The 27,996-nt window shown below is 44.6% G+C and overlaps 1 protein-coding gene across 1 annotated transcript in view; it reads right to left on the bottom strand.

Moving 5' to 3' along the window:
* The window catches only part of BMP6 (bone morphogenetic protein 6), an 88,039-nt gene extending 67,374 nt beyond the window's left edge, over positions 1-20,665 (bottom strand). Inside the window, exon 1 of the mRNA XM_057399277.1 lies at positions 19,829-20,665. Coding sequence (XP_057255260.1) covers positions 19,829-20,255 — 427 coding nt within the window. The 5' untranslated portion in view covers positions 20,256-20,665. The remainder of the gene's footprint in view (positions 1-19,828) is intronic.
* Positions 20,666-27,996: the final 7,331 nt, after the last annotated feature.

Consider the following 27,996-nt stretch of genomic DNA (forward strand, 5'->3'; position numbering starts at 1 on the left):
TTAGCACAACCGGCTCTCAGCCACCAAAGTGAGAAAAGGAGCAACTGGATGCTAGTGAGGAATGACTGAATAAAAATGTAATGTCTGCATAAACAGAACAAAACATCTGGTAGAGCAACTGCGGTCCAGCCACATGTACCAACGGCACCAGCAAGAGCTCCAGCACTGTGTAGCACCAGCGGGAAGAAGCCTTGAGCCCAGGCTGGCTCCAACGCAGACCCTGTAAGCAGTTTTGGGCCACCTCTTAGCAGAGTTCTTCAATTTATTTTAGACGGCCGGCACTTGCTGAAGGGAACTATTGGGAGGCCCATAAAAATTGGGTTTCCTTTCCTAGTGTCAACTGATGAAGTAGTCTTCTCTTCCTGACCTCAGTCATTGTAGCGTGCTACTGCCTGCTCTTACAGAAAGCTGCTGTGTGACAGTAAGCAAGCCGACACCTAATTGTTAAATTCAACCAAGTGTTTTAATTAAGGAAAGAGTGTCTTTAAAATAAACTCTTAAAAGATTTTGGCCCATGTTCAGGAAAGCACTTAAGTACAAGCTTTAGACTGTCCCTATTCAGGAAAGCACATGCTTAAGTGCTTTCCTGAATGCAGATATATTCCTGTCCTGGGGCCTTAAAAGTGCACTAACTAATAAAATTTATTGCAATTTTACTTCACTATTTTCTTGAAATACTTATTTAGCTACTTTTCTCTGAAGAGTATGGTCACTTAAATTTTGTATCTATTTAAAAACCTTTACTGTTAGCTGACTGCATTCCAAGACAGAAACAGTCTGTTAGTGCTGTTTCAGTTAAACTCTAGGTTTTTTACCCATTATCATTAAACTGTCTCATTTTCTTGAAAAATATCTCAGTTAAACCAGTCACCCTCATATAGGATACCTACTGGCCACATATCGCTTCAAATAACTTTGCGTGGAGTTGGAGATCTGAGTTCATTCTTCATCATATACATAATAAGGAGATAATGTCAAACTTCATCTAAACCAACACTTATGTCTGGGGCATTCACTGAACAATGACATTCAGTCATGGCTTCTACAAATATTAATACATGTGTTATTATAGAATCATAGAAGAGTTAGGGTTGGAAAGGACCTTACGATCATCAAGTTCCAACACCCCTGCCATGGGCAGGGACACCTCACACTAAACCATGTCACCCAAGGCTCTGTCCAACCTGGCCTTGAACACCACCAGGGATGAAGCATTCACAGCTTCCCCGGGCAAACCATTCCAGTGCCTCACCACCCTCAGTACAGATGGCACAAGTCAGACCCAAAAGCCAAATTTCAACAAAAGCAGACATTTCCCCAAGGAAATACCCATGTTCTACATCTCTCACAAGCTACCTCCAACACATTCCTGCTGCAAATTTTAGATTTTCCTAAGAAAAAGTTGACAGTGTTGAGGAGGAAGTACAAGAGAGTGAGCACAGCATATACATATCCACATGAAAAACTTGGAGAAGAGTTGGGGTGTGCTTTGTCCTACTTAGCCACGTTCTTGCAGCTCCTAAAACAGGAACCTGAAACTTGGGAAGTGAGGCCAGAGGTGTCAAATTTGTTAGTACTGTCAGAGTGCAACAATCACCTCTGATCACCATTCTTCCCATGTTTGTTTGTCCCATTATTACACTGTAGTAGTCCCATGTTTCATGAGTTATATCAATGGACCAAGCTTTTATTTCCTGTGGTCCTGTGAAGCATCGGATATCAATCCCAGCTAGAGAAAGAGCCTCAGTGCCTTTCACAGGGCAAGAGCCTGCTGGGACCCATTTCTGAGTTACTGACAATCCCTCACATGTAAAGTCAGCTTACACCTGTAGTTGCTGGTCTTTACTTCTTTGCTCTTAATTTTTTCCTGCCAGGGCAGCTGGCAGGAGACCTGTGAGACATGGGGTAAACTGGAAAGGATTTCTGTGAAGCTTGCTTCACAAAATGCCTACAACTTTGTTGTGCGCAATGGCCCTAAGGGTCCTTGCTAGTCCCAACATCAATTTACCTTTCTTGCTCGGATCTGGCCCTTTTGTGTGCATCACCACTGCTAATGAAAGTATCAGCTCTTGTACCTTAGATAACTACCTATGGACCCAAAGCTTACTACCTCTGCACTTACTCCCACTACACACAGAAATTTCAAAGCAGTGAAAAAAACAGGACATTGAAGTGTATTCACATAATCTGCACAATACCCAGAAAAGAATTTCAAAGATTAGATTTTGGAAAAAAATCTGGAAGATGAATTGTCCTATGGCTACAGAGAGAAGCAGGTGAAACCATAGGTGTCCCAGCTGTGACCAGCAGGTACATACTTAAGGCAATACCACATGATGACACATGCTTAATTTGTTCAGGTGGCAAGGTTAACAAAACAAGCTCAGGGAATGAATGCAGCTCAAGCAGAATGACTTCAACATGAAGAAAAAGCTGGTCAAGATGAATCACACATCCCAGTCAAATAAAGGAAAGTCTGCTTGATTTAAACTTAATTGTAACTGGTTTCCCCTCACCTTCCAAAAATGCATTTTAAAAGGAAAACAGTGTTTATGGAGCAAGCTAAGCCACAACCATTTTATTCATCTGTTGTTTCAGTTTTTTCCTTAAGGCTTGCATTTAAATACAACCCAGGGTAGCCTACTCTCAGAGCCTTTTAACACACACTGTTATTTAACGAGAAAGAATAAGGAACATTATGATCAGGTTTCCTAGGAGAGGACATCACAAGAAAAGCAGAACAGCACCATTTCCTCAGGTTTCCGCCCCAGGCACGGCCAGGCGGAGGCAGCTCAACCCCTCACTCCAACAGCCATCTGGGGAGCTCAGCAGGATACCACCCAGAGATGCACAGGGGATCTCACGGACAAAAAGGCTTTTAGGACAGAGAGCATGCTTGTTTCCTCATCATCATCAGTGATGGCAAACCTCCTGCCCATGTGAGCCCTGCCTCTTTCACACTGCACTGCTCTCACAGCAGCAAGTCACCATTACTAGTGCTTACACAGGTCTGAATCATGCAAACTAGGAAAGATGGAATAAGAGGCAAAATAAAAGCTGCCTCAGAGAGAGCTGTGGTTTCAACCAGCTGAAAACATTATTTTTAGAATACTGGAATCTCTTAGACATCATCCTTCAGATTCACTTGCCCGCACGGGTGAGAGTCAGGACCTGCATGCGTACCTCTCTCTGCACTACAGTTCATTCCTCCAGCCACCAAAGTTTCCCCTCTCCTTCATGTCCATGAAATCAGGTATGCATAGTAGCCAGCCCAAGAGATTGGCTGGATGTGACCCACCCATGACCAACTGCAGCATTTGCTCCAACTCTGGTCTTGTATTCAACATTTAAAGTTTTTTGTTTGGTTGTTTTGTTTTTTTTTGGGGGGGGGGGGTGTCCACAGTTGTGCTTCACATTACCTTCAGCCTCAGATAACCAAGGCAGTTTTCGCAGCCCATCTGCTTCAGAAAGCATGACGCCTTTTTTCTCCTTGAGTACAGCTTGGGTTTATTCAAACAGAAACAACAGAAATAGCAACGTGTTCCCTTCATGCCACATACAGCAGCAGGCAAATATCCTGCAACCCCGTCAAAGATGGTTTGAATTGCTGAATAATTGACTTAAAACTTTGAACTGAAATGTGGGATGGCAGAATGCATGTGATCCAGCTGAGGATTCCCCTCTTCCTCCACCCTGCTTCTTGGCAAGGCAAGGTATTCTTCAGTTTCAGGAACAATCTCTTGTCTGCATTAATTTCTGAAGTGACTTTTCCCACCTTATCTTTGGGAACTGATACTGACCTCAGATAACTTCCCACAGGCAGGAGAGTAGTGGGGCAAGAAAACGCCTGGCATGGAGACGAGCCATAAATCCCAAGAAGAAGAACAAAAATTCCTTCACTGAAAGGGTTGTCAGGCTTTGGAACGGGCTTCCCAGGGAAGTGGTAAAATCACTGTCCCTGGTAGTGTTCAAAAGACATGTAGATGAGGCCCTTAGTGACATGGTTTAGTGGTCAACTTGCCAGCTCTGGGGTAATGGTTGCACATGATCTTAAAAGACTTTTCCAACCTAGTTGATTCTATGATTTTATAATCTCTTTCCATGCCACTATGATCTTGGCTTAGTACACAATCCCTAACCTCAGCTTTGGTTTTGTTTGTACCTGCTAAGTTCAGGTTTTTCTGTCCTTACTCCTCAAAAAGCATCAGTGAAATCTACGGGACTCTGAAGATTACAGCCTTTTCTCCAGGTAGCTGCTGCTTCTGGCACAAGGCTGCACTTTCAGCAGGAGAAACACATTAGAAAGCCACTGTTTCATATCAAAGCCTTCAAGGTTTCTTAATATCCTTCATCTTTTTTCTGTACCTTTATAGACTTCCAGAAAAGTTTGCTAATTTAAAAATAATATGTTTATTTAACCATGATCTCTCTAATTGCCGAGAAGATCTGTAGTGCAAATCCAAGTTTTCTTCCATCTCAAACTGGTACAGTCCAAAGCCAAGAATACATATATTGCTAGCTGGAAAATAAAGTGCCCTTGATTCCTAACTTTATTTTGGACAGTCCACTCCATGTTATTAAAAGCCAAATTCAGTAGTGAGAAAATATATATAGCTTCAGCTGTTTTGTGTGGGTTTAAAGTAGTATTTGCTTTATGAGTAAGAGATTCGATAATGCATATATTTACATAAAAATAGTTTTGACATTTACGTTAACTCTTTGCCAAGCTGGTGCAAAAATGGAAATGTAAAAAGCATAAGCACAGAAACAAGCCCCTATGCTGTAAGTCTGCTATTTACAGGTAATTTTTTTTTCTTGGCAATAAGACCTGAACGGTATGTTTTATAGCACTAGACCTAGCCACTTGGAGTCAATTTAGTGTTTATGGAAAGTGCCAGACTGACAGTTCGAGATTTAAACTCTCCATGCCAGCGTGTAGCTGAGCTGGGGTAGCAGCAAGGGGAGTTTCCAGAACCTGGGATACCGACGGACCCTGGTCGCATCCTGCAGACACAGAGAAATTCATGGTATCTCAGTCCAGTACACATCAATGCAAGCACCCAATTATTTCTCAAGCCCCAAGAGGCTTCTGAAGAGGGTGGCATCACTGTGCGCCACAGGAGAGCATGAAGTGAAGCGCCTTGCACGATTCAAAGCCATAGATAGCTATGATATGTCCAAAATTTTCAAACCAGAGCTGTTCAAAAGACGAAGTCTATCTCATAGAAGATTTTAATATTACAAAGCAGATGTAGATTTGCAGCAGGAGATAACCTGCCATTCTCTGGGCTTCTAAGCAGCTTGTGAAGGCCACTGGGGCAGGACAAGAAGCAGAGAGCCAGGAGCTCATGAAGACCTTGCAACTGCAGAGCCCAAAGCAAACTGCAGAGCAGCCAGGACATCTGTTTCAGCTTCACAGCCTCCCAGCAACACATGTGCGACAAAGCTGCCCAAGGACCACGCAAATCACCTGGCAAAAAGCCTTCACAGGTACCACCACAGCTTTGTCAGAGGTGAAGCCTCACATGAAGCACATAGGCCTTGCTACTTCAGCCATCCTCAACACACAGCTTACATACAAGTGCATCGCACTGGAGGATTCCCTAACAACAACTCCTCTGATCGATCATACATAGGGATTAATATTCTGTCTCATCTACTCTCCGCTCCTTCCCACCTGAACTATCTAGCACCTTTAGTCTTCTCTTTTCTCAAAACCAAGAAGGAAAAAGTAATCTCTTCAATAACCAGTTGGGATGGGTGATGCACAATATGATGTCAAGCACACTACATAATTGCATTGTGTCAAGCCACAGAAGCCCTAATCTGGTAGATCTGGGGACGACCATTCAGCAGTCAATAAACAATCGATGCAATGGACAGAAAAGGTTGGAAGCTGTCTTTTCTACTACAGTAACCAAGATCATTCTTTTCTTCCTTTTTTTCCCCAGAGCAATTAGTCAGCTCAGGGATGTCAAAACATATAACTGGGCCACAAGACAAATTACAGTGTAAGTGCTGCTGCTTTGCCAATGACCTAGCAGGCTTGGCCCTGAGGTTTCTACTGTTTGAAGCCTCATGTCCCTCGTTCAGGACTGCAGTACTTCTACAGACATTTTAATGAAGATGAAATGATAGGAAAATCAACCTGCATGGATCCTTCATATATATAAACAAACAACAATAAAGCCCAGATGACCAAATCAATAACACATTGGTATGAAAAAGAGAAATATAAAATACATACGTATACGTAGCGGCCACTGATTCAGACCCTTTTTACAAAAGTTCACAACCAGGTTACCAATACTTAATACTCCAACTGTCTCAGCTGAATGGTCTGGATATTAAAAAGCCATCTTTACATTTCAGTTACCATACAACATCATAAACTGATGAAAATATACAAACAGAAACAATTCATCAGAGCTGAGGATAGTCTTGATCCTTACTGCAGCCTCATATGTTACATATTTTTTCTGCCGTGATCTCACTAGCAATGCATCACTGTTTTTAACCACTCTGAGCACTGATTCTACACTCAGCAGCTGTGTTTGTTTACAGGGCTAGAAATTAGCACAGGACAAATGGACTCTATCCAACTGAAATTTTTTTTTTGCCATTTTCCACTACACTTCACAATATATTGGTCCTCATAGTCCAATTATGCATTTGCCACTGACGCTGGCCAAGGAGAGTACATCAGCAGAGATGGTGCTTGCTAAAACTGCATGGGGATGCTTTTTATTTCTCCAAACGTGGACTCTCTAATTACTAAGCACAGTTCAGACACTTGTAGCCAGGAAAGTCCAATACTATATTGTCCATACTGTTTTCACTAGGAACATAAAGAATGCAATCATAATCCATCCTGCATTTTGCATACTGCCAGTTCACTAAGAGTGATGAAATGCAATGATATTCTATAAAAAGGACCTGCCAGTGCCCTTCACACTTTTAATTGAGCTCACAAAGCCAATTCCAAAAGACTGCAAACCAAATTTAGACAAGTCAGCCCTAAAATTGTTCTCCATTTCAATATCCATATGTTTTTTCACTGTTAGTTATTTAAAAAACAAACAAAAGAGCAGCCCTATGCCCCTACCTTTTTTTCATCTACTTCACTGTTTCCGTAGCACACAGTTGGGGGGGTGCTTTGTTTTTCCCCATCCCATTCTAGGATAAACAGTTAAAAAGGAGTTACTGAATCCCCTGGAACATGGCCACGAATACTCCTGCCCTAGTTCTCACACAGCTGAAGGTAAATACAATTTTAAATGTTCGCCCTAATTATTCAGAATACTTCTGTAAGCAATCCCTATTTACGCTAGAGATAAACACAGCATGCATTACGTTGCAGTTTACAGACTGCTTATGTCTTCCACACTGCTAAAAATACTCCAGTTCTATCTTATAAAATGTATTCTACAGAAACTACCAAACAGCCTCCCAGGGCAAATGCTGAATCCTGGGAGCCAGGCAATTTCTCCAAGTAAATATCCACAACTATTTTGTCAATTCACCAGTAAGTCCTGATCAAGCATGTTTCTGGAGAGAACAAGGCTGAAACCACTATACAACTTCTTGAAATATGTTTTCTTGAAGATGGAAAAAGCCCATTTCCAGGAGCATTTGCAAGGCATTTTGTTTCTGAGGGACTGCCTCTCGCTATTCTTAACTTTGTTTCGTGCAAACAAAGTCCATATTTCTCTGATAATTTCAAATAATAGCAATGATGATGTTTCTGACATCACAAGACGCATGAAGAACCCTGTCAAAGTAATATATTGCACTTTGCCATGTAATTATGTTATGCTGGAGTAGAGTGTTGGAAAACTTAGTATAATCATTAGCTGAGCACTGAATGTTTTGATTGTCAGACAGGTTGTATATGATGCAAATATATGACTCAGAAATGATTTCACATAAACATTTTGGTAACAGTAATCTGACTCATAACCTCCAACATAGAAAATAACAAGCTGCACAAAACATCTGTGCGCTCCAAGCAACCCCAGCTTGTAGCAACCTTCACAAGTCCCACAGCACAGAGAAGCCAGAGGGTCCCATTCCTGAGGACCCAAAGCCGAGAGGTGCTGAAATCCACCTTCCCCAAAAGAGTCAAAGAAGTAAAAAAGGCAGTTGTTCCCACCAGGGAGCCTTGCTGAAGAGCTATGAAAGTTTACTCCATCTGATAGCCTGCCCAATGGGCATTGCTTGGTTTAGGTCCACATGTAACAGGGATAAGACAGGAGGAAAGGTTTGTTGTTATTCCACCCCGAAGCTTCGCCATGTCAAGCATGACACAATGCACAATTCTTCTTCTATTTATTTTCTCATTCATTAGGAGATGGACAGCTTCTTTCACAGCCCCTTTCTGAAGACAAATGTGCAGTCTTGAGTGACAAGGAGAATTTACCGTCTGTTATTTCAGAGGAGGTTTGCCATGTTTATTCTGGAAAGTACCATGAATTAATGAACTATCTCTTCAAGCCTCAGTGAGTCGGGACTGCCAGCTCTCCGGCTGCCAGAAGCAACAGACTGTTTTGGGACCCCATAAAATTGTTTTTACTGAGACTAGCAATAGCAAAAGTATCAGGCAGACCCAATCCCAATAGCTTCTGAAACATAAAGGAGTCATTATACTGACTTCAGCCATTACACTGCATTTTTATTTGGAGTTTCTCAACAAAACTATCAGTTAACTCAAAAGACTACCTAGTATTACCTTCCTTGCAGTACGGACACTACCAAAAGGCATTATGACTCTGCAGCATGGACATCACCAAAAAACATTACCACCCCACAGCATGGACATCACCATTATCATGGGTATTACCAAAAGCCAGACGAACCTTTATTAGGCTTTCCAACAGTTGTGCTAGCCTCTGACTGCTTTAATTTTTCCTATCCGGCTCCTTGGGGGTGCCTGCTTACACCAATGTACCGCACTTCAACACACACATAAAACCAGAGACTGCCCTCACGCTCATGCTACCATCCACTGCACCCGAGTGTCTCCTGCATCGTTCAGAGACCACAAAGGAAAAGCTGTTCTCTTCCAAAAGGTACCACTTAGGGCAAATAGTAGGCATCATATACAAATGGGAGGGCATTTGATCACACCTCTCCACAAGAGATGTGCAAGTGACCTGTGGGGCGGTTGGGCTAAGGCAGGGGAGAGCCCATGGCTTTGCTCAAAGCTGTGTCTGCCCCCATAGGACTACAGATAACCTGATGGAGCTGCAGAGAGCTGGCTGGGCAGAAGAACCTCCTGAGCACCCAGTCACTGTCCCAGTGCAGCAGAAACATGTGCTAAGAAAATGCAGTTGGAGGAATTTAAGGCGTTGGAAGTCAAGGTATGGGATGAAAACCCCAGGGATGGTTTCAACCCCAAGCACTAGGTTCTTACCAGTCTACACCACAACACAGGTGGAAGGATGATTCATACAGTGGGAGTGGGGGAAACTATACTTATGGGATAAACTAAAACACAAGAAGTTTCACCTCAATGTGAGGAAGAACTTCTTTATGTTACGGGTGGCAGAGCCCTGGAACAGGCTGCCCAGGAGTCTCACTGGAGACATTCAAAACCCGCCTGGATGAGTTCCTTGTGTACCCTGCTCTAGGTGGCCCTGCCTTGGCAGGGGGTTGGAGCAATGATCTCCAGAGGTCCCTTCCAACCCAAACAATTCTGTGATTTCTGGGATGCCTGGTGGAAATTCACATTCAGGTAGCACTCACAAAGATCAGAGGTGTTTGCTGTTTGCAAGCTCGTCTGAGGAGCCGTATCTCTAACAGAGCACGGCTGCAGAAGGCTCAGACTAGGCAACATGGATGAGCAAGGTACACACGTGGGAAGTACTAAAGCCTATGCCAGGTGAGAACCTATGGTCTCCAACTGGCTGATGCTGCAACCTGAGAAAGGGCAGGTTTCACCAAATAAGACCCTAGTATTCCACTGACTCCACAGGCCACTTAGGGACCTGCTAGGATGGTAACACAGAGCTCAGTTTCACAGTTAGATCACAGGACTGGAAGCAAGAATTTCAGAGACCTCATCACAGCCCCAGCCCAGTCACGCTCTTCAAGCCTCAGCTTAGCCATTTGGACACAAGTATAGTAACAATTTATGTTTGTCAGAGCACGATGTGAGACTTCAACACTTACTAAATGCTTTGAGGTCCTGAATAAGAGAGAGAGCAGTATTTTTACATTGTCTAGTAAGTAACAAGCATTACACATTCTGCAGAATGGCACATTTTTGGACAGGACAGCTGCTACAAACATTAAAGTGTAAAAACTACCACATGCAAGAGACAAGACACAGACATCTCAGAATGAAAATCTCTACTGTAGTGTGTTAAGCAAAAGTATTTTCCATAGCACAGTAAGTTAGAACTTCCCTAAACAGCTTTATGGCTCCCTTTTTCTTCACTCCCTTCCCCCTCTGCTTTTTCGTCTTTGTGGGTTAAGAAGAAAAAAACAACAAAAAGAAATTGAGAGAGCAAGCCAAGAGATTCACAATCACCAAAGCCTGTAGAACATACAGTGAATTTTGGCAGGACATGCATGTTTATCCTTTTCATATGCTGTTTAAATTATTTTTATAAACAAGTCATTATCTTACATAGCCACTGCTTAGTCCCTTTCATGTCAAAGACATTTGATGTTACAATAATTAAGCAGAAGGGTCTGCATTCTTGAAATGCAGTCTCAGGATGACTGTTTGTGGGCAAGAGACTGTTGCGTTTCTAAAATGAAAGGTATCTTCTCCAAGCTCCACTGTTTAAGTCAAGCACCTGGATTCTGTACTTGTGGATCAAACCTCTGTGTAGATATTCAAGTGACAATTTCATAAAAATTTCATAAAATAGGCTTAAATTTTAGAACTCCTACCATTTTGCACCAAATTGTGCATACAGAACAAGGCCCTCAGAAAAGCTTCTCACTGCTTTAGGTTACATACAAGGAAGATATTTTTTACTGTGAAAGTGGTGAGGCACTGGAACAGGCTGCCCAAGGAAGTTGTGAATCCCTCATCCCTGGCAGTGTTCAAGGCCAGGCTGCACAGAGCCTTGGGCAACATGGTCTAGTGGAAGGTGTCCCTGCCCATGGGAGAGGGGTTGGAACCAGATGATCTTAAGGTCCTTTCCAACCCTAACCATTGTATGATTTCATGTTGATGAACTGGCCTTGGCATCATGATGAAGACACAGGTATATTAAAAGCTTATAAGGCCTATTCCTGCACCAAGAAATGTTTATCACAGCTAAGACGGAGTACGCCACCAGTGTGGGCATTAGAAGAGAAGAAACATGAATGGGAAGCATACGCTAAGGGACAGAAAACGCTTCCTCCTTTTTTTCCTGCAGAGCCTCTGACAATTAAAGACTGCTGCTTCAACCTCTGCTCATCTGGATTCAGCCAGAGTGAGTTTGACCACTGTGACACAAGGAATTAAAGCTGCAACCATGTCTTTATTCCCCAATAAAGCGCCTTAACCCAGATACTTTTAACACGGTTTGAAAAAAATGGAAGTTATGCTGCAGTTAAGTGTTCATGCCCAAACACCTTTTATTAGAGAGTTTACAAAGCTAGAGGCAGAGAAGTCTTTTGCATCTGGTACATGCTTGTAACAGCCCAACATTTTTCCAACTCATTTGGACAATTTTATTCCTTGTAAGAGGACTGGGATTGATTGCTTACAGCTTTACTCTTCCAGATTCATCTATCAAGTGGTCCGAAAAGCCCAGAGGACACAAGGGTGCAAGAAAGCAGCTCCGTTTCACACCAAAACTGCAGACTCTTTTCTCCTGGCTTATGGGTGTGACTATCAAAACCTGCCCACAAACTCTAATCTGCTCTCACTTTTTAAGTGTGCCTTGTTGCCTGGTGTGGAGCTAAACGCTTGTGCTTCAATAGACATTATGTCACTCCTTAGCCCTTGTACAAACAGAATGTCTAATACCTTGACCATATACGCCACATGAATGCAATGCAGTAAGTGACAAGATAAGACTACTGCATCTGCGCCTGCGTACAGCAGCACACAGCACCAGGAACGTTTGTGTGCATGCTTTAAACAAGGTGTATTTTACAGCCTGCACTTGATAAAAGAAATTGTGGCTCTCAATTTGCTACCATTAAGATTTTGGATTGATCAAATATATCTTCTTTAAAGGGGGGCTTCAAATAGCTAACTTGCATGTCTCATACTGCAAATGACCACTAAAAGACATGGAATAACAACTTTGGAATACTGTTTGAAAAACACTTTCTCATTTATTGTCGGGAAATTTGACTTCTTCAGAACAAGTGTTAACACTGTCTTGATGAATTTGCAAAGCTATTCAAGCCATGAAGTACATCTGCACGCTGAGTATATTTCAAATACTGTGCTTCTGTTTTCACTTTCAAAATGTTTTTATTTATACACTAATATTTGACCTATGAATATTCCACCTTTACATGGAGCCAGCTGTTCTAAATTCTGGTTATACTGAGCATTCATGCAAAACATCAGGTGATATCACTGGATATTTTTAAGGGGAAAGTTCATAGGAAAGCAGTTATGTATTCTTGTGATTAACACCACATTGGATCAAAACAGTCACGTCTAGCTCTCTGAAAATACAGCTACTGTTTTAGTTAGCAGAACACTTCGGCTCTGTCTACATTATCCTTTTTTGCCAAAAAAATCCCACTGTTGCTACCACTGATTCAATTCTGTCATTGTGCTATGATGAACACTGCAACATAAAGTAAAAAGAGCTGAAGGCAGGGCTGTCAAAATCGTTGTGCCCTTAACAACAAAAAGTAATCTCCTGCCATCACCAAGGAAAAAAAACCCAGACCAACAACAACAACAAAAAAACCCACCATGAATACGACAAACAAAAACCAGCTCCAAAATCCACTCAACACTACAAGGCTGTTGCTTAAGTATCTGAAAGTTCGGAAATACTGGCCCAAATCCATAGCAGGTTTTAGGAATCAAAGTCCAACATGATGTATTAAACACCCCTCCAGTCCCAGAGGGGCTGTTTCTTTAATTAAACTTTTTCTCCTGCAACAGCCCTGTGGCAGCTAGAGCCCTGTGCCCTTCCCAAAGCCATCACCTTAGGAACCTGCTCTGGTTCCAAAGCACAGGACCACGTGGCTCTCAGGGAGCAGGCGCCTTTTGGGCGTGCTAGTGCCGGCCAGCCCTGCTGCAAGCGCTGCAGACAGGGTGGCAGGAGGCACCACTCCTCAACCTCTGCCAACTATGGCTGGAAAAAGCTGGAAACAACCTGCTGAATGTTTTCACACATGGCCCCTCACCCTAGGTGTATCACAGACGGGAGAATCCCAAGTCCCAAACGCTCTCTCCACATTTGGAATCACAGGTGGTTTGGGCTGGAAGGGATTGTCAAAAATCGTCCAGTCCACACCCCCTGCATGGGCTGAGACATCATTCACTAGACCAGGTTGCTCAAGGGCCCATCCAACTTGACTTTGAACACTTCCAGGAATGGGGCAGCCACAACTTTTCCAGTCAGCCTGTGCCAGTGCCTCACCACTCTCACTGTAAAAAATTTCTGTCTTATATCCAACCTAAACCTCCTTCAGTTTAAAACCATTGCCCCACTGGAATAGAAAAGTTCCATGCACTCCACCAGCTCACATAAGAGTTTTTGGTCCTTAACCTGTCTTACAGCCTCTTGAGGTCTGATGCCCACTAAAACAAATGGGAATCCCTATTTGTTTTAGCGGGCATTAGTGCTTGCTCTCTGTTTCACATCGCTATATAAATGGCCGCATGGAAACACTAAATGATTAGTAGGTGGACTGTACTTAACAGCATTACTGTGCAACTGCTGGGATACAGCAGAAGAAACACACGGTGGGACTGTTTACGCCCTAAGTAACTCGTACCTTACTCTAACCCCCGCGAAGTCCACCATGAGGCAAGATGACTTAAAAAGAATCATGCCTCTGCAGCACGGAAAGTCTAAACACCACCTTCCTTCCTCCTAAATCACAAACACCACTTAAAAGTTTATATTTAAAACTACAAGAGAGCACGTCACCACTGTGATGCACCAGGCTGGACCAGGCAGGACCTACAGCTCTTCAGCAGAGGTGCAAGCCTCCAGCATGAAGTCCCTGCAGGAGCTCAGCAAAAGGCATCCACAACAGCTGCCCAAGCAATTTGCTGATGAAGCCATGTCCAGCTGTAAGAAAATTGCCTAAATAGAACCTTTTCATAAGAAGTGGTTTATTTTCAACCTTGTTTGAGGAAAAGAACTAGGAAGCATTGCTTTTATTTTCAAAAAACAAACCAACTCAAACAACCCCCACACCTGGGTTTGTATTTCAAAATACAATTTCGTAGCTATTTGCACATACAAATCTGAGTCAAATCCATCAAAACTGCTTTGGCAATCCTGACTTTTTCCAATTACAACCACTTTTTGTTGTTGGTTGTTGTAAGACTTCAACATTTCACCCAAATATAAGACGGTAAATTTTCAAGCTCTGAAAAGCTTTCGCAAGATAGAGAATAGTCCTACTAATGCCACATGGTCTGGTTCCAGTAGCTTAGTCCAGATGACACTTAGCCCTTACATAAATGTGACACTCTACTCATTTCAGCAGAGCAGCTTCACCAGGAGCTATGCATCTTGCAGGGCTCCTGCCAAAAGCAGAAGGAGGACTGCAGTCCCTCGAATTCAGTCTAGAGTAGCTGAGGACTTCTAAAGGACCATTTGCAGTTTTAATCATGTCATTAGGCAGCTGCACACTAGCAGGCAGCTCTCAAACAACTGCTTCAAGGAGATGACATAAATGAGGACCTTGAGCTGCAACAGTTGAACAGCAAATGTAAGGCTGCTCTCCAATGCTTGGGATCTGTCTTGGCATCGAAGCCCAGTATACAAGGCTTGGCAGAAGTCAGTAAACTCATTCCCATCATCAGCTTCATGATTTCTAATACTGGCCTGCTCTGGACACACGTGGAGGACGCTGCTCGCACGCCGAGAGCACAAGGCTGTACACAGCCAGCTGGCAACACAGCCAGATCTGCAGCATCACACACTCCAGTTATTCCCTTTGAGTAGATGTCTTGACCTTTACAACATGTGGCCAAGAGTATAAACAGATGGGATGACAGTATGAATGGTACGGTCCCATCAATATAATCACGCAACGTCCCTGATACATCTTGGTTGCCTCATTTCACATCCCCTGACAGCAAGCATGATACCAGGAAAAAGACAGGTGGGCCGATCAAATCCTTCAGATGAAAAAATTCACCTGCTTTAGAAACATACATAAGGATGTTGTAGTGCTGCTTCCCCCCTGTGAAAGGCCATGTGGAGCGAAAGCATGTTGCTTTCGCCTAAGTTGCCATGGATTTGTGCAAGCTCATTCCTAGAAGGAAATCTGGTAGGTGATGGCTGCCAAAAAGATGAAAAGCCTGCTTGGAAGACATCGCGTCCAGAAGGTGCTGCTTTATAGGCCATGGGAGAGAGAGCATTTGCACAGCAAGCCTTACACTGACCTCTGAGCGGCTTCTTTGCACTGAAAGGGAGCACTCTTGCCCCAGCAGATACTTGAAGTCTTGCAGGGAAGAAAGGGATCACCTAGGGCTTGGGGATTCAAAGATCAAAGAGGCTTTTCACCATGATCCCAACTTTAATAACATGGAAAAGCTTCAGGGCTGCCTGTAGGACTGCTTGGCAAACAGCTGTGCTTTTCCCTCATTCTTTTGCCTGAAGTCCTCCCAGGAGACCTGTAGGTCTTGCTTTAGAGGGGAAACCCGCTCTCCAAAAATACAGGGATACAGTGAATCCATGCTCTTCGTCCACTACAAAAAGGCACAACACTGCGGACAACCAGGCACCAGACCCAAAAAGCACACTTTTTATGGTCCTTACCCCTGGAGGGTTTGCTGGGTTCAGGCTTTTCCTGCACAGACATCCACCTGTCAGCAGCTCCAGATCTGGGTGATAGCAGAAACCTGCAAAGACTCTCACTGGATTCCTTGGGTTTTCCTGTGGGAAGCATGTGGCTTTTTTCTCTTGGTGTGGATGCCACGGTAGGTAGGCATGGGTGATCACCAGGAAAGTTTCTTCCTCATTTTGACACAGGACTGCTCCACAGCACCTTATATCCACCTTATATCCGTCTACTTACATGTACTAGTATCCAGACTTCCTATGTGGGAAATGGAAAGAAACAGGCACTTTTCAGGTGCCTCAAACTAGTGAAAATATCCAAAATAGGCACTTTTAGGATCATCTTCCAAAAATAGGGACCAAATTTACTGAAGATAGATGATATTTTCTGTCAAATTATTTTTTGGTATCTAAGCTGATAAATTAAATTTATTATCTAAATTACCTGAACTGGTTGTATCTTACATGTGGTTTTACTTGTAACAGAACACGTATCTCTACTCCCCAATACATCTCTTCAGGTGCCTTATAAAACAAAGTGCTAAGCATCTCCTAGAAACCTTGAACACTCAAAGTTCTCCTATAGTCAGCCCCACTGGGAATCATTGCCCATACCTCTCAAGTCCATACTACAGTGCAGACATCACCAGGTAGGCAAGACAAATCCCAGACTCTGCGCTTCAAAGACTGATGTTTCTTGTCCTTCATGTAAGACAGCAGCTCCCCGCAGCTGGAGAGCATCCATGCCTCTATGCCCTCCTTTTTAAATTTTATTTCTTTTTTTTTATTTTTAAAAGAAGCTTTCCCAGGACATCACCTTGGAGCCTGGGACAAGTCTGAGCTGTCCGAATAATCTGAGGCCTCACCAGTGTCCCTTGGCTTCACAAGACACTGACAAGGAGGACTGGTACCCTGAGCACATATGGAAGCATAGCCTTCCCCAGACAGAAAACACATCAGTTGTAGCCCCAGACTGAAGGCATATATGTGCTGGTCAGGAAGGGCTGGAGCACTGCACATTAAGATCAGCAGTGACTACAAGCTACTGACTCTTTTGGGGCTACAGGGCTGGAAAATTTAATCACACTTTTAAAAGAACATTAACACTTGCAAACTCTCAGGACAAAGCAAGACTTCTCTGCACAGCTGACCTAGATTGATGGCTTTCCAGCACAACCAGGCGCATCAAATGTTCTGGGCTGCAGCAGAGGCAATTATCAGCACCTGAAGGTAGGTCACCCACACTGACTTCACACCCATGCAGCCCCACACGTCTTCAGGGTAGCCTGCACCTGTACACAGGTATTGCCCATATAATACCATACACTCCTGACCCCAAGGGAGCACCAAGGGCTCCTCACACCACTTTGCTAGCTGCCCTTCAGTAGTAGAAAGGGAAGTCTTTAATGTTGAACACAGGCAAAGCTCTTCAGAAGCCGATTTTAATGAAGCAGAAGTTATTATAGGTCTGATCACATGCAGAAAACCCCAAGTAAATAATTCTAGCAGTGTCTGCTTATAAGGAGACTCCAGCTGTGGGATTTCAGGGTCACATAGCATACACTTCATTGGAATAGTCAGTGTCCTTGAGGTCAGGAGCTTCTCCTTTCTGTTGTAATCCCACCATCTCTTGCTGCATTTCCTAGACTACATCTAATAGGCTGCTTTAATAGATCCCAGGCTGGCTCTTTCCTATCACACCTTTGGTTTCTACGTTGCAATAGAATGAATTATTGTTCAATGGAAAAGCAAACGTCAATACACATGTGAAAGACCCCCCAAAATCCCTGACACGTCAGAGGAGCTACAGAAAACAGCTGAACAGATGTTCAGTCTCACCCCCTCGATTTGCCAACACTCTGGTAACAAACAATCACGTTAAATGACATTATGGTTTATGACTCGGAACTTGGAAGTTGATGAGAAATTTCTGCAGTTGATTCATACTTCCTGAGACTCATAACTAGCATTTCAATCATGCTATTTTACTACATTACGTGAATAATTTTCCTTGTTGTTACATAAGTGTCTAGATCCAAAATTATCAGAACTGATCTGAATCATATGATTTTAGGTTTTTTTATTTTTAAAAGAAACATAGTTTCAGGTTACTGTCTAATACTTCTCTCCTGGTGCTTTATAAAGCAGGCAGTGAAATACCTTCTAAAACACCACATGTTCACATTTCTCCCTGAAATCAGCTCCTCTGGGTACCACCCAGGCCCTTTGCAAGTACCTTGCTCTGCATCCTTTAAATAAAATGTGCTACAGGGATTTCTAACAGGCATCTACAGCCAACACCATACTTCTTAAACTCACAGCTCCAAGCATAGGTCCTGGAACTCCCCAAGGCAAGGAACAGTGTGGCAACAGTTCTGTGTATTCAGAGGACAGAGAGGTTTGGGGAAACTGGGAGGGGAGAAAAAGAGAAGCAGCTGCTCTTTGGACTCAAAACCTTTATGGTATTCCCACACCCTGGAGTCCAAGCCAAATGAGGATCACGCTGGCTTCATTGAAGGATGATTTGAGGATGCCTCAATCCAAAGCATCACAGCTCCGAGACAGCAGCACCAACTAAACATCTCTGAGCTAATTTTAAATGGGAGGCTGAGACCTTGAGAGGGGTAACTGCAGTACGTGGAGTCCACAGGGCTCTGTGCACTGCTGCAGGGGCTGAGCACCCCAGGCACCTCTGTTGTGCCTGCATGAGTTGCAGTCGCCACAATCTCAACATAGACAAATCCTTCAACAACCATTTGCAGCAGAAGTGGCACATTTCCACCATACTACAGGATTTTCATCAAGAGCAAAAGCCACCCAGCTCTTGTACTGAACACATACACTGTGGCACAAAGCTATTGAACACATCTACCCGTTATGGGAGCTCAGAGAAACTTCCCACTGCAGTGACTTATCACTGCTGTAGATGAGGAAATGCACAACTTGTATTTTGCTTTAAACAAGACAAGCTGTTCACAGGTGTCATCGTTCTGGCACATAGCTCTGGCAGCACTAGTGAAAAGACAGTTTTCAGACGACCGGCTAAGCTACTTGAGCTTCACAGGAATTCCCTAGAAAAGGAACTGCAATTCGCCAACTGAAATATTTTCATTCTCCACATTAGGTTGAATCTAATTACACCATTTCTTTACAATTGCAGTCTAGTATTGAGGGCTCCTTCAAGTAAAAAGCTTAATGGCTTTCCCACTGACATGGTAACTTGGAGCCCTTCACATCAGTAACACGCTGACAGTACGATTTGTTCGAAGAACAGGTTGATGTCTACCAGAGCTTATTTCAAGATTCCAACAAGATACATATTGTTTTTTATCACATTCCTGGGTTCAATCACCAGAATATCCTACACGGAATCACATATTCATCACCATGTTAGCTTAGCTCCTCAGAGAAAAGAGGAGACGGGACAGCACGGGGCGACTGTACTTCGCTCCAGCCCGAAAGACATCTGTGCGTCGCCGGACCTCTGACGGAGCGAACGCAACTTGCGCTCCGCAGTGAACGCGACTCCGCTGCCCAGAAACCAGAGTAGGGTGGATTTGATCCTGAATGACGGACTGATGGCTATCAGCATAACAAGTGCAAAAATGCTATTAATGAAGATGATAATAACATGCCCCCTTCTTTTTTGTACCCCTCGGGTTTTGCGGGGTTTTGTCTCATTGGCAAGAGGTATGGTAGGTTTGCCCTTCACCGAAGCGAGCTGCCCTCCTGGCCGACATACGTGCAGCTCAAGGTAGGTCTCGCCCGGCAAACCCCGCGGACCGCCGACCCAGCCGCGCTCCGCAGGGAGCAGCCGTCCGCCTCCCCTCCCCGGGTACGGGCGTCTGCGGACCGTGCGCGTGGGCTCCGCGCACCGCGGCACTCACCCAGGTTGACGAAGCTCATGACCATGTCGGCATCGCTGAGGAAGGCGCTGTCCTGCGAGCTGGGCAGCGGCGGCTGCGGGGCAGGGGGCGACGAGTGGCCCCGCTCCGCGCCCGCGGTGCCCTCCGCGCCCTCGGCCAGGGCGTGGTAGAGGTCCAGCATGAAGCGCGGCGCCGCCGTCAGGCGCCCCGGCGCCGGGGCCGGCGGGTCCCGCGGCAGCGGCCGGGGCCGGTGGGGCAAGCCCAGCACCGAGAGGATCTCCCGCTGCATCTCCCGCTTCTCGTGCGACTTCAGCCGTCGGTACAGGAAGCCCGAGGCGGCCGCGGGCGGCGGCTCCCCGCCCTCCGCGGGCAGCGCGGGCTCGGCGGGGCGGCAGGCGCCGCTCAGCAGCGCCCAGCAGCAGCACAGCCAGGCCAGCCGCCGCGGCATGGCGCTCGGCCGGGCGGAGGCAGGCGAGGTCCCCACTTCCCCCTCTCCCCGGGGAGGCTCCCCGCCGCCCTCCAGCCCTGCCCCCCCCCGCGGCGGCTATCGGCTGGGCCGGCGGGGGCAGCCAGAGCCAGAGGGGCTCACCGCTCAGCCCCACCGCCGCGCATGGCCGCCCCCGGGGCACAACGGGGCAGCCTCCCCCCTCCCTTCAGCCGCTCAGGTGCGGCGGGGCCGCCCCCCGCCCTGGCCGGGCGGTCAGTCCGCCATGCCCCTGCCCGGGGGCTCCGCGGGGTCTGCGTGTGCGGGGGAGAAGGAGGAAGAAGAGGAAGAGCAGCGAACTTTCCCCCTGCCACGGAGTGAGCGAGCGAGCGGCTCCTGCGGCGGCAGCCCCGGTTCCCGCGGGCTGGCCGGAGCGGGGCTGCTGCCGGCAAAGGCAAATCACCAGCGCGCCCGCCTCTCGGCGGGGCGGGCGGCCGCTCCTCCGGGGCGGGGAGCGGGCGAGGGCGCAGGTAGCGCGGCCCCGCGGGGCGGGCGGGACAGTGGCGGGGGATGGAGGGGGGCAGAGCAGGTTCCGGAGCTCCAGTCCCGTCGGTTATCATTGGTTTGCTGAGCTGGAGCAGCGCTCCGCTAAATAGCGGTGCCGGCCGCCTCGGCCTCGGCGGTTCCCCTGGCTTGTTCCTTCGTAAAAGAGGATTTCGGTCACCGCTCCCAGCACTTAGAGCACGTAGGTTATTTCTCCTGAAAATAAGCGGAGTGGTACCTGTTCTGAATCTGAAAAAAAACTTATCGTTCATCTGAACGGGTTACAGCATCCCGCCCCTTTTTCTGGAATACCGAGCAAAAGTAAGCACTGAGCACTGATAAATGGTGCAGGTACCTCTCTCCCTCCACACCCAGTCCCCACTGATGAAGTACCAGCCTGTGTCTGTGCACTGTGAAACAGGCTGAACCGCTGTAAAAGAACATACCAACTCCTAAAGTCAAATGCTAAGGTTGCAGCTGTGATTACAGCCTTTTCATAAAACATAACCCCACCACCATCACCGTCGAGCATTCTAAGAACGGCAATGAAGCTGAGCAGGGAGCAGCTCATCCATATGCTGATCTCTGACTTAATGGATTTTGCTCGGGTTGGATGAGTAAATCCAGGCTAGCCCCGCTGAAATCAGCGCAATTGCTCTAGGTTTGAACTGGGATAATTTCATAGGAGTTGGCCTTGAGAGTAATATCTGGACTATTTGAAGTCACTGGCAAAATTTCCATTAACTTTATTAGAATCAGAATCTGGCAATAAGCTCATATTCAGTTTCCCAGAGACACAGCTGAGAATATTCAAGACTGAGTATGTTATTTTCAGAAGTGGAGGTTACTCCAAGCGTTCACTTTGTGAAAGCAAGGTCGCAGATGGCTCTTTTAACTGCACTAGTTAAGGAACACTGTAATACTAGGTATTTGAAAGCTTGTTTTGGAGGGGAAAAAAATGCATCTTTAAGGAGATTTGAGCATAGCTATCACGGGGATGGGAGGGAAGAGTATGGAAGTCACTTTTGCAACTATCCCCCTATTTTTTCCACTTAGTTACTGATAGAATTTGAAAGTGAGGGTGTGTCCAACAGCATGGACTAAACGTGCTCCTTTTGCTATACTGGACTTCATTACCATCATGAAAGAGGTCTCTGTCGTCCCTTAAGGACTGGAGAAGCCAGTGTTCAGAGAAACTTCTGTGCTGCTGATTCATTTATTCAGTTCTATCAGCTTAGAGCAGCAGTGATGATTTGATTAAAGAGGGAGAGGAGGGCTCAATCCCAGAGAGGAGGTGAGCAACATCCCTCTCCTTCTGCAAGGCAGTGTGGGATTCCACTGGGGAAAACCCAGGCTCCCAGGCAGAGAGCCCAGTGCACAAGCTGTCCTGCATCCCTCTCAGCCCACCAAGAAGTTATGTTATAGCAGCCTTATGGAAGGACGTTTGGAGGCTGGGAGGAAGTGCAAGAGCCCTGAGGTCAGTGAGGGAGGTTTCCCAGGCAGGCACTTATCCCGCAGGTGGTGAGGAAAGGGAGCAGCTACTTCTGTGCCATTCACTTCCCTGTCTGAGCCCATTTGGATGTAGTTCATGTTGCTGTCTCCAGCAGAGCTTTGTAGCCTCCGTTTCCTGTTTTGACAGCACCAGAGGGAAATGTCTCATTATACCATTATCTCCAAAGTGTGAACCTTTCCATCCAAAGTGTCCCCCACTTCCCTTCAAGTCCAGCAAAGATGGTGCATATTTAGCAGCAGACAGCATTTTAGCGAATTCCAGGACAGCTGTTGGGCATTTCTGCTTCTCTGATGCTCAAATGTGTATCACCTCTATGTTTTTATTCTAAAAGAAAAATATTTTAAATACTGTCATTTGCATAGGGATCACTTCAGTAAATTGCAGCTGTAATAACAGTTGGCAGCATTTGGGCATCTGAGTTTGATGCAGCCTGGGGACAGGGACACAGCAAACTTTCCAGTACTTCCCTGTTAAGTTACCATATTCTTAAGGTAAGTTCCCATGTGTAGCTAGGAAACTAATGCCCTCCTTAGGAAGTCATTGCACCTTCTGTTAAGTCTAATTAATAAGTCTGTCACTTTTTTCAGAAGTGCTTCCCAAAGATGTACACTACTTATCCCCAGAAATGCATCTCACTTCTAGTTGTGAATGCTTTACTGTGGGTTCCAGCTAATGTTATGGGACCTAGGAAAGTCACTGCATCACTCAGCAACTTGTTGCAGGGTAGAAAGAATTAAGTTCTTTTACAGAGGTCACCTACAGCAACAGGTTTCAGATATTCCTCCCATCTGAAAGAGCAAGTTTCTGCAAAGAATTTTAAGACTTCGGATGAGAGCTGCATACCTAATTCTCCAAAGGAGTGCAAAGGCTCTGCATTCATCAACTGCTGCAGGCTGACACATGTTTTAAGAGTTAATTGAAAATATATTGTAGTGCTACCAGCAGAATTTTTCGCTTGCCAAGGAGCCTTCGTAGTATAATCCTCCATCCATTGCTCTGCGGTAACATGTACTTTCACTCTAACTTTCCTTTCACTGTCTTCACTTTCATCTTCAAAAATGCTGCGGAATCAGGCTTCTGGGTATCGTTCAGGTCACCGGCTTTTCCTGCTCATGACGGACATCTGGTGGAAAAGCGGAGAAACTCGGGTCTGTCCACTCAGCAAGTTAGCAGTAAAACCTTTTTTCCTCAAAAAAAAACCTCACTCCAACCCCCCTCCCCCCCCCGAAAAAAACCATAACCCTAATAATTAAAGAGGTCTTCTACATACCCCTGAAAAGTCCTTATTTAATTTTCATTCTGTAAACAAAATTTCAGTATGTATTCAAAAACCTGCACCAGCTCAGTGCTTCATGAGGAACGTGTGGTACAAGTGGCCATGAACAGAGCCCATACCCCACAGGACTCCTGTTCCAAGACGTGGCATGGTGCCAGCAAGGATTAACTACAGCACTTGATTTCATCTGGCAGTGCCAGTGTTTAGGTTGTATGCAATTAAAAGCTGGGCTACCTGTTTCTACTTGAATAGGATTCATTGGGTATTCTGTTGTCTTAATTCAGCAAATCATTCCTCGCTCTGGTTTAAGCAAATTAGGTTTCCTGGTTATTCTATGGATAAATCATGAGAAGCAGTTCCAGGCAGATAAAGCATTGAAGTGGTAATTTAAGTTTAGTTGGAAGCTTTCAGAATAAAATTAAGAACAAGAGAGAGGTTCCATTACTATGCCTTAAAATACACCACCTCATCTGTAATCAGGAAGAGGTATATGCAAAACCTTTTTCAATGCTTCTGGTGTACAGCTTCCCAGGTGCCAGGATTTCATGACTCTAGCAGAACAAGACACCTTGAATTTCTTTTTTTTCAGGACTAAAATTATGTTTTTGAATATAGTATTGAACTTACTATTCCAATGATCCCTTCTCCACCTCCTGAAAACAGAAAAGACATTTGACTTTTATAACTTGGCATTCCCACCTTCCCTTCAGCTGAACCATCAGCCGCCAAAGCGCCTTCATCAGGCCCTGCTCCTGCGCTTACGGGGTCGGCAAGGACACTGAAGTAAGGGTAGCTTCTGTCTTCACAAAATCCTTTTGCTAAGCAAGTGTAGGTATTTTTTTTAAGCAACACGGAAGAGCTGTAAGTAATAAAAATGACTTTTTGCTTTCTAAAAAAACCCAAACCCTATGCTGTACAATAATGACATAGCTGGAATGGTCTATTTGCAGTGCTGCCCTTGGAGAGGTTGAAAATGCAAACATGCCTCCTAATTTTAGCATACTGGTTTCCAAGGTCTACTTGTGAAATGAGAAAGAGTGGTTGAGTATAATCTTAGTTCAAAGATCGAAGCAGGCTAAAAACAGTATTTGCTATGAAAGCTCAAATTTTTCCCTTCGCTTGCTGAACTTGCTTTCTCCACTGCAAGTAGGGACAGTTGAAAAATAGTAACATCATCTTATTTGCACATAGCAAACCACTACTTTCTTTACTCAGAAATCTCATCTAAAAATACGCAATGATGATTTCCCAGATCAGAACACCTTAAAAAATGGTTATAAATATTAATTCAACAACACAACTGGACAGCTATCCTAGCAAAAGCAAACAGTTAAAAGTGAAGTAAGTCCCAACATGTATTTCACAAACAATTTCCACTCTGTTCTGCCCCTGGCCACCATCTCCACCCTATCAGGGATATACTTACGTGCAAACAATTATAGCTTAGTTTATTTGAAGTCAACAGTGTCATGTATTGAGGGAAACTGACCTGAAATGACAGCAATTAAGTAAATATTAATATATTCTATCATTAATATATTTTTTCTGAATCTTGTTGTTTTATTTTTGCTAGTAATGCTTTTTCTGTTTAAAACTGAGGAAAGCAAATCATCAACTGTAAAAGGGAAACAGCAAAATCTGCTTTGTACAGGCTGCAAGTTAGACTAGAAAAGAGTTATTGAGACTATTGAGATGTAAGTGAAAGGTCAGTAAATGTAGAAATACGTTAACCAGCATGAGGTAAGAGTCTACCTCTAACCTCTAGAAAGTGAAGATGAGATTTTAGTAAGAATAGGTCCCCACTATTACTGCTGTCATAGGTAACAACAGCAGCAATGATGCGTATCATAATCCATATAAACTTGGCTGCAGGCATACCTGTATTGTAATCAGACCTTCTACCGCTGTGCTGGTATGCTTATACCTGCTGTGTAATGATTACCCCAGTACAAAAAGCATAGCACCTTGTCCAGCCTGCATAGCGGGGTCTCAGAGAAAGAACTTAATTTCTTCTGAAGGATGAAAACTAGAGCAGTACCTGGCTGTGAGCACATGAATGCTGCCAAAAAGACATGATGAGAAGAGGCGAGGTCCTCAGTCTATCCTCTGCTGGTGTCAGCTGGTGAGCTGTCAGCCGATGTCCTGCCATTATGTTGTCTACTGTAGTGAGCAGAAAAAATTAAACACTGATTAGGGTAGCTCATAATGTGAGGATGAACTGACTGACTCTGATTTTAGCAGGCAAATCATGACCTTTAGGCTCACATGAGGTACAATGAATGAATGTTTAGATGTCTATATGATAGGCTAAGGCTGGGAAAGGATGAAAAGGTAAAAGATACGTAGATCTTTACGAGACTCTCCATCTTCAAATATTTGGTCTGGATTTAAGTTCTAATGCTTTAAATTAATAAACATGCATTAGTAATCCTAAATCTGGATTACGTTTTTACTTAGCAATTAATGTCTGTTCTTTTTTCACAGAGCCACACAGAAACAGAAAGCTTTTCTATTAGGTTGGTTTGTCTTTAAACCGTAACAAATTAACAGAAGGAGCTAAATTAAAATATGAGCCCTCTTCCAAGTGTTGAAAGGTCTTTCAAAGTTTGTAGGAGCTGCTATTTCTGCCCTTGTGCAATGGGCATTGTAAACAGTGAGCCTGGAGCTTGTAAAAGCCATTGTAATTCAGAAAATTACAAGAAAGAAGGTGTAAAGAAACTGGAAATTGGGAAAACCACAAATGGTTTCCAATACCACCGATAACCTCCGAATGTGCTGTGTGGAGTTACACTTCTCAGGTTTGGGAAGGATGAGGTTCAGGTGTATTCCCCATGCCATACTGCCTAGGGTACTTGCTGCTTAGTTCCCTCACTATCCAACTCCCCATCAACAGAACAGGATTAGGCAGCATACTTGGCTGAAACAATTCCCTTCCATTTCTACCTCGTCCTGGTGTCATCTGCGACCACACATACTGGTGAGGCTGCATGTTGCAGAGCAGCAACTAGAACTGCTTCCTGGGGCTGAACACCTGACCTCACTCACCTCCAGAGATGCACATTTTATACAGACAAACAAAAAGTGTGCATTTGAGATATACAGGCCTGATCATCACCTTGTGCTTGGGGGGGGGGGGGGGGGGGAAGAAACCAACAACCAAACAAAAAAAAACCCACCAAAGAAAACAAGACCAATGATAATTAAGGAAAGAACAGCTGTTAATACTGCCAACAAGTATTGCAGAATGGGACTGGAAAATATCCTGGAGAGAATAAAACTAGGTGGAAAAAAGTTCTGAAATCTTATTTAAAGTAACTCTGACAAAGTCTGCTCTGACCAGTGTGCAAAATATGTCTTCTCAACAACACTTTTCAATAAAATTGGGATAGACCCAAATAGCATGAGGCCACAGTGGGGACTGCCAGATTATTTAAATTTGAAAATACAAACACCGTTCCCAGCAGCATCCCATTGTAGAGGCGACTGTACTCGGGCTGCCTTTCCCTTTACATGTATGCAGACAGAGGTGAGCTTTCAAAGGCAATGGTCCCTAAACACCCTCAGATAATATGTGTCAGAGACCATTCCCTGCTGCCTTAGGCTCAGTAGTCATTTTGCACCAGAAAGCCAAGCCACCTCTCACCCATCCTACCCTAACCCCAGTGGACATCTCCCTCCTGGGTAGGGTAGCTGCAGGGAGCGTGGCAGGCAGCTCAGTGCCTTCTCCCACCCTCATCCATCTCCAAGGCTTCCCCACTGCCTCTGTTCCCCCACCTTGTGGTAGAGTTGTCACCAAGAGGCTTTCTGCTTTACGGCCTCCTCGGGCTCTGGGGGATAAAACACATTTCCTACGTTCTTTGCTGCTTACAGACATTCAGTAGATACCACTTGCTTTCATTCACATTTGCTTTAAAAAGCGCCTCATATGGTGCCAACCCAAACACAGGTATTTTAGGGAAAAGCAGGGTCTCAGAAGACACTGCACAGGGCAGCAAGTCTAAAAAGGCATTTTTAGACATCAAGAACTGTAGTGGCTTAAAAAGCTTTAAAACCCTGTTGTCTTACAGCTGAGCTTTTTCTTCCATGCTTCAGGAACAAAACACTCATCCCCTAAGAAGATATTTTTCAACACCCTTACTTACTGTCATGACCGATAGCCTTATAGATAAGTTAGTTATTTAAGGGAACTAATTCAGCCAGGAGGAAAGGGACATGTGTTGTTCCCAGACACCATTTAATACTTAGATTTAAGAGGTGCACATTGCAATAATCATTTTGTTAACAAGTCAAGAGAAGAGCTGACTGTATATCAGTTTAAGCTGAAGAGATAAAGCTGCTACTGTGCACTAAACAAGTTTCCATGCCAGCTCAAGATGATGACTCAGAAAAGAGAGTCATCTTTTTTCTTTTTACAGGAAATGTTTAGAGGCTGA

The sequence above is a fragment of the Pezoporus wallicus genome, unplaced genomic scaffold (genome assembly GCF_028554395.1).
Source record: "Pezoporus wallicus isolate ANWC-B61680 ecotype Strahan unplaced genomic scaffold, APGP_CSIRO_Pwel_v1 contig_818, whole genome shotgun sequence".
NCBI classification, from domain to species: Eukaryota; Metazoa; Chordata; class Aves; order Psittaciformes; family Psittacidae; genus Pezoporus; species Pezoporus wallicus.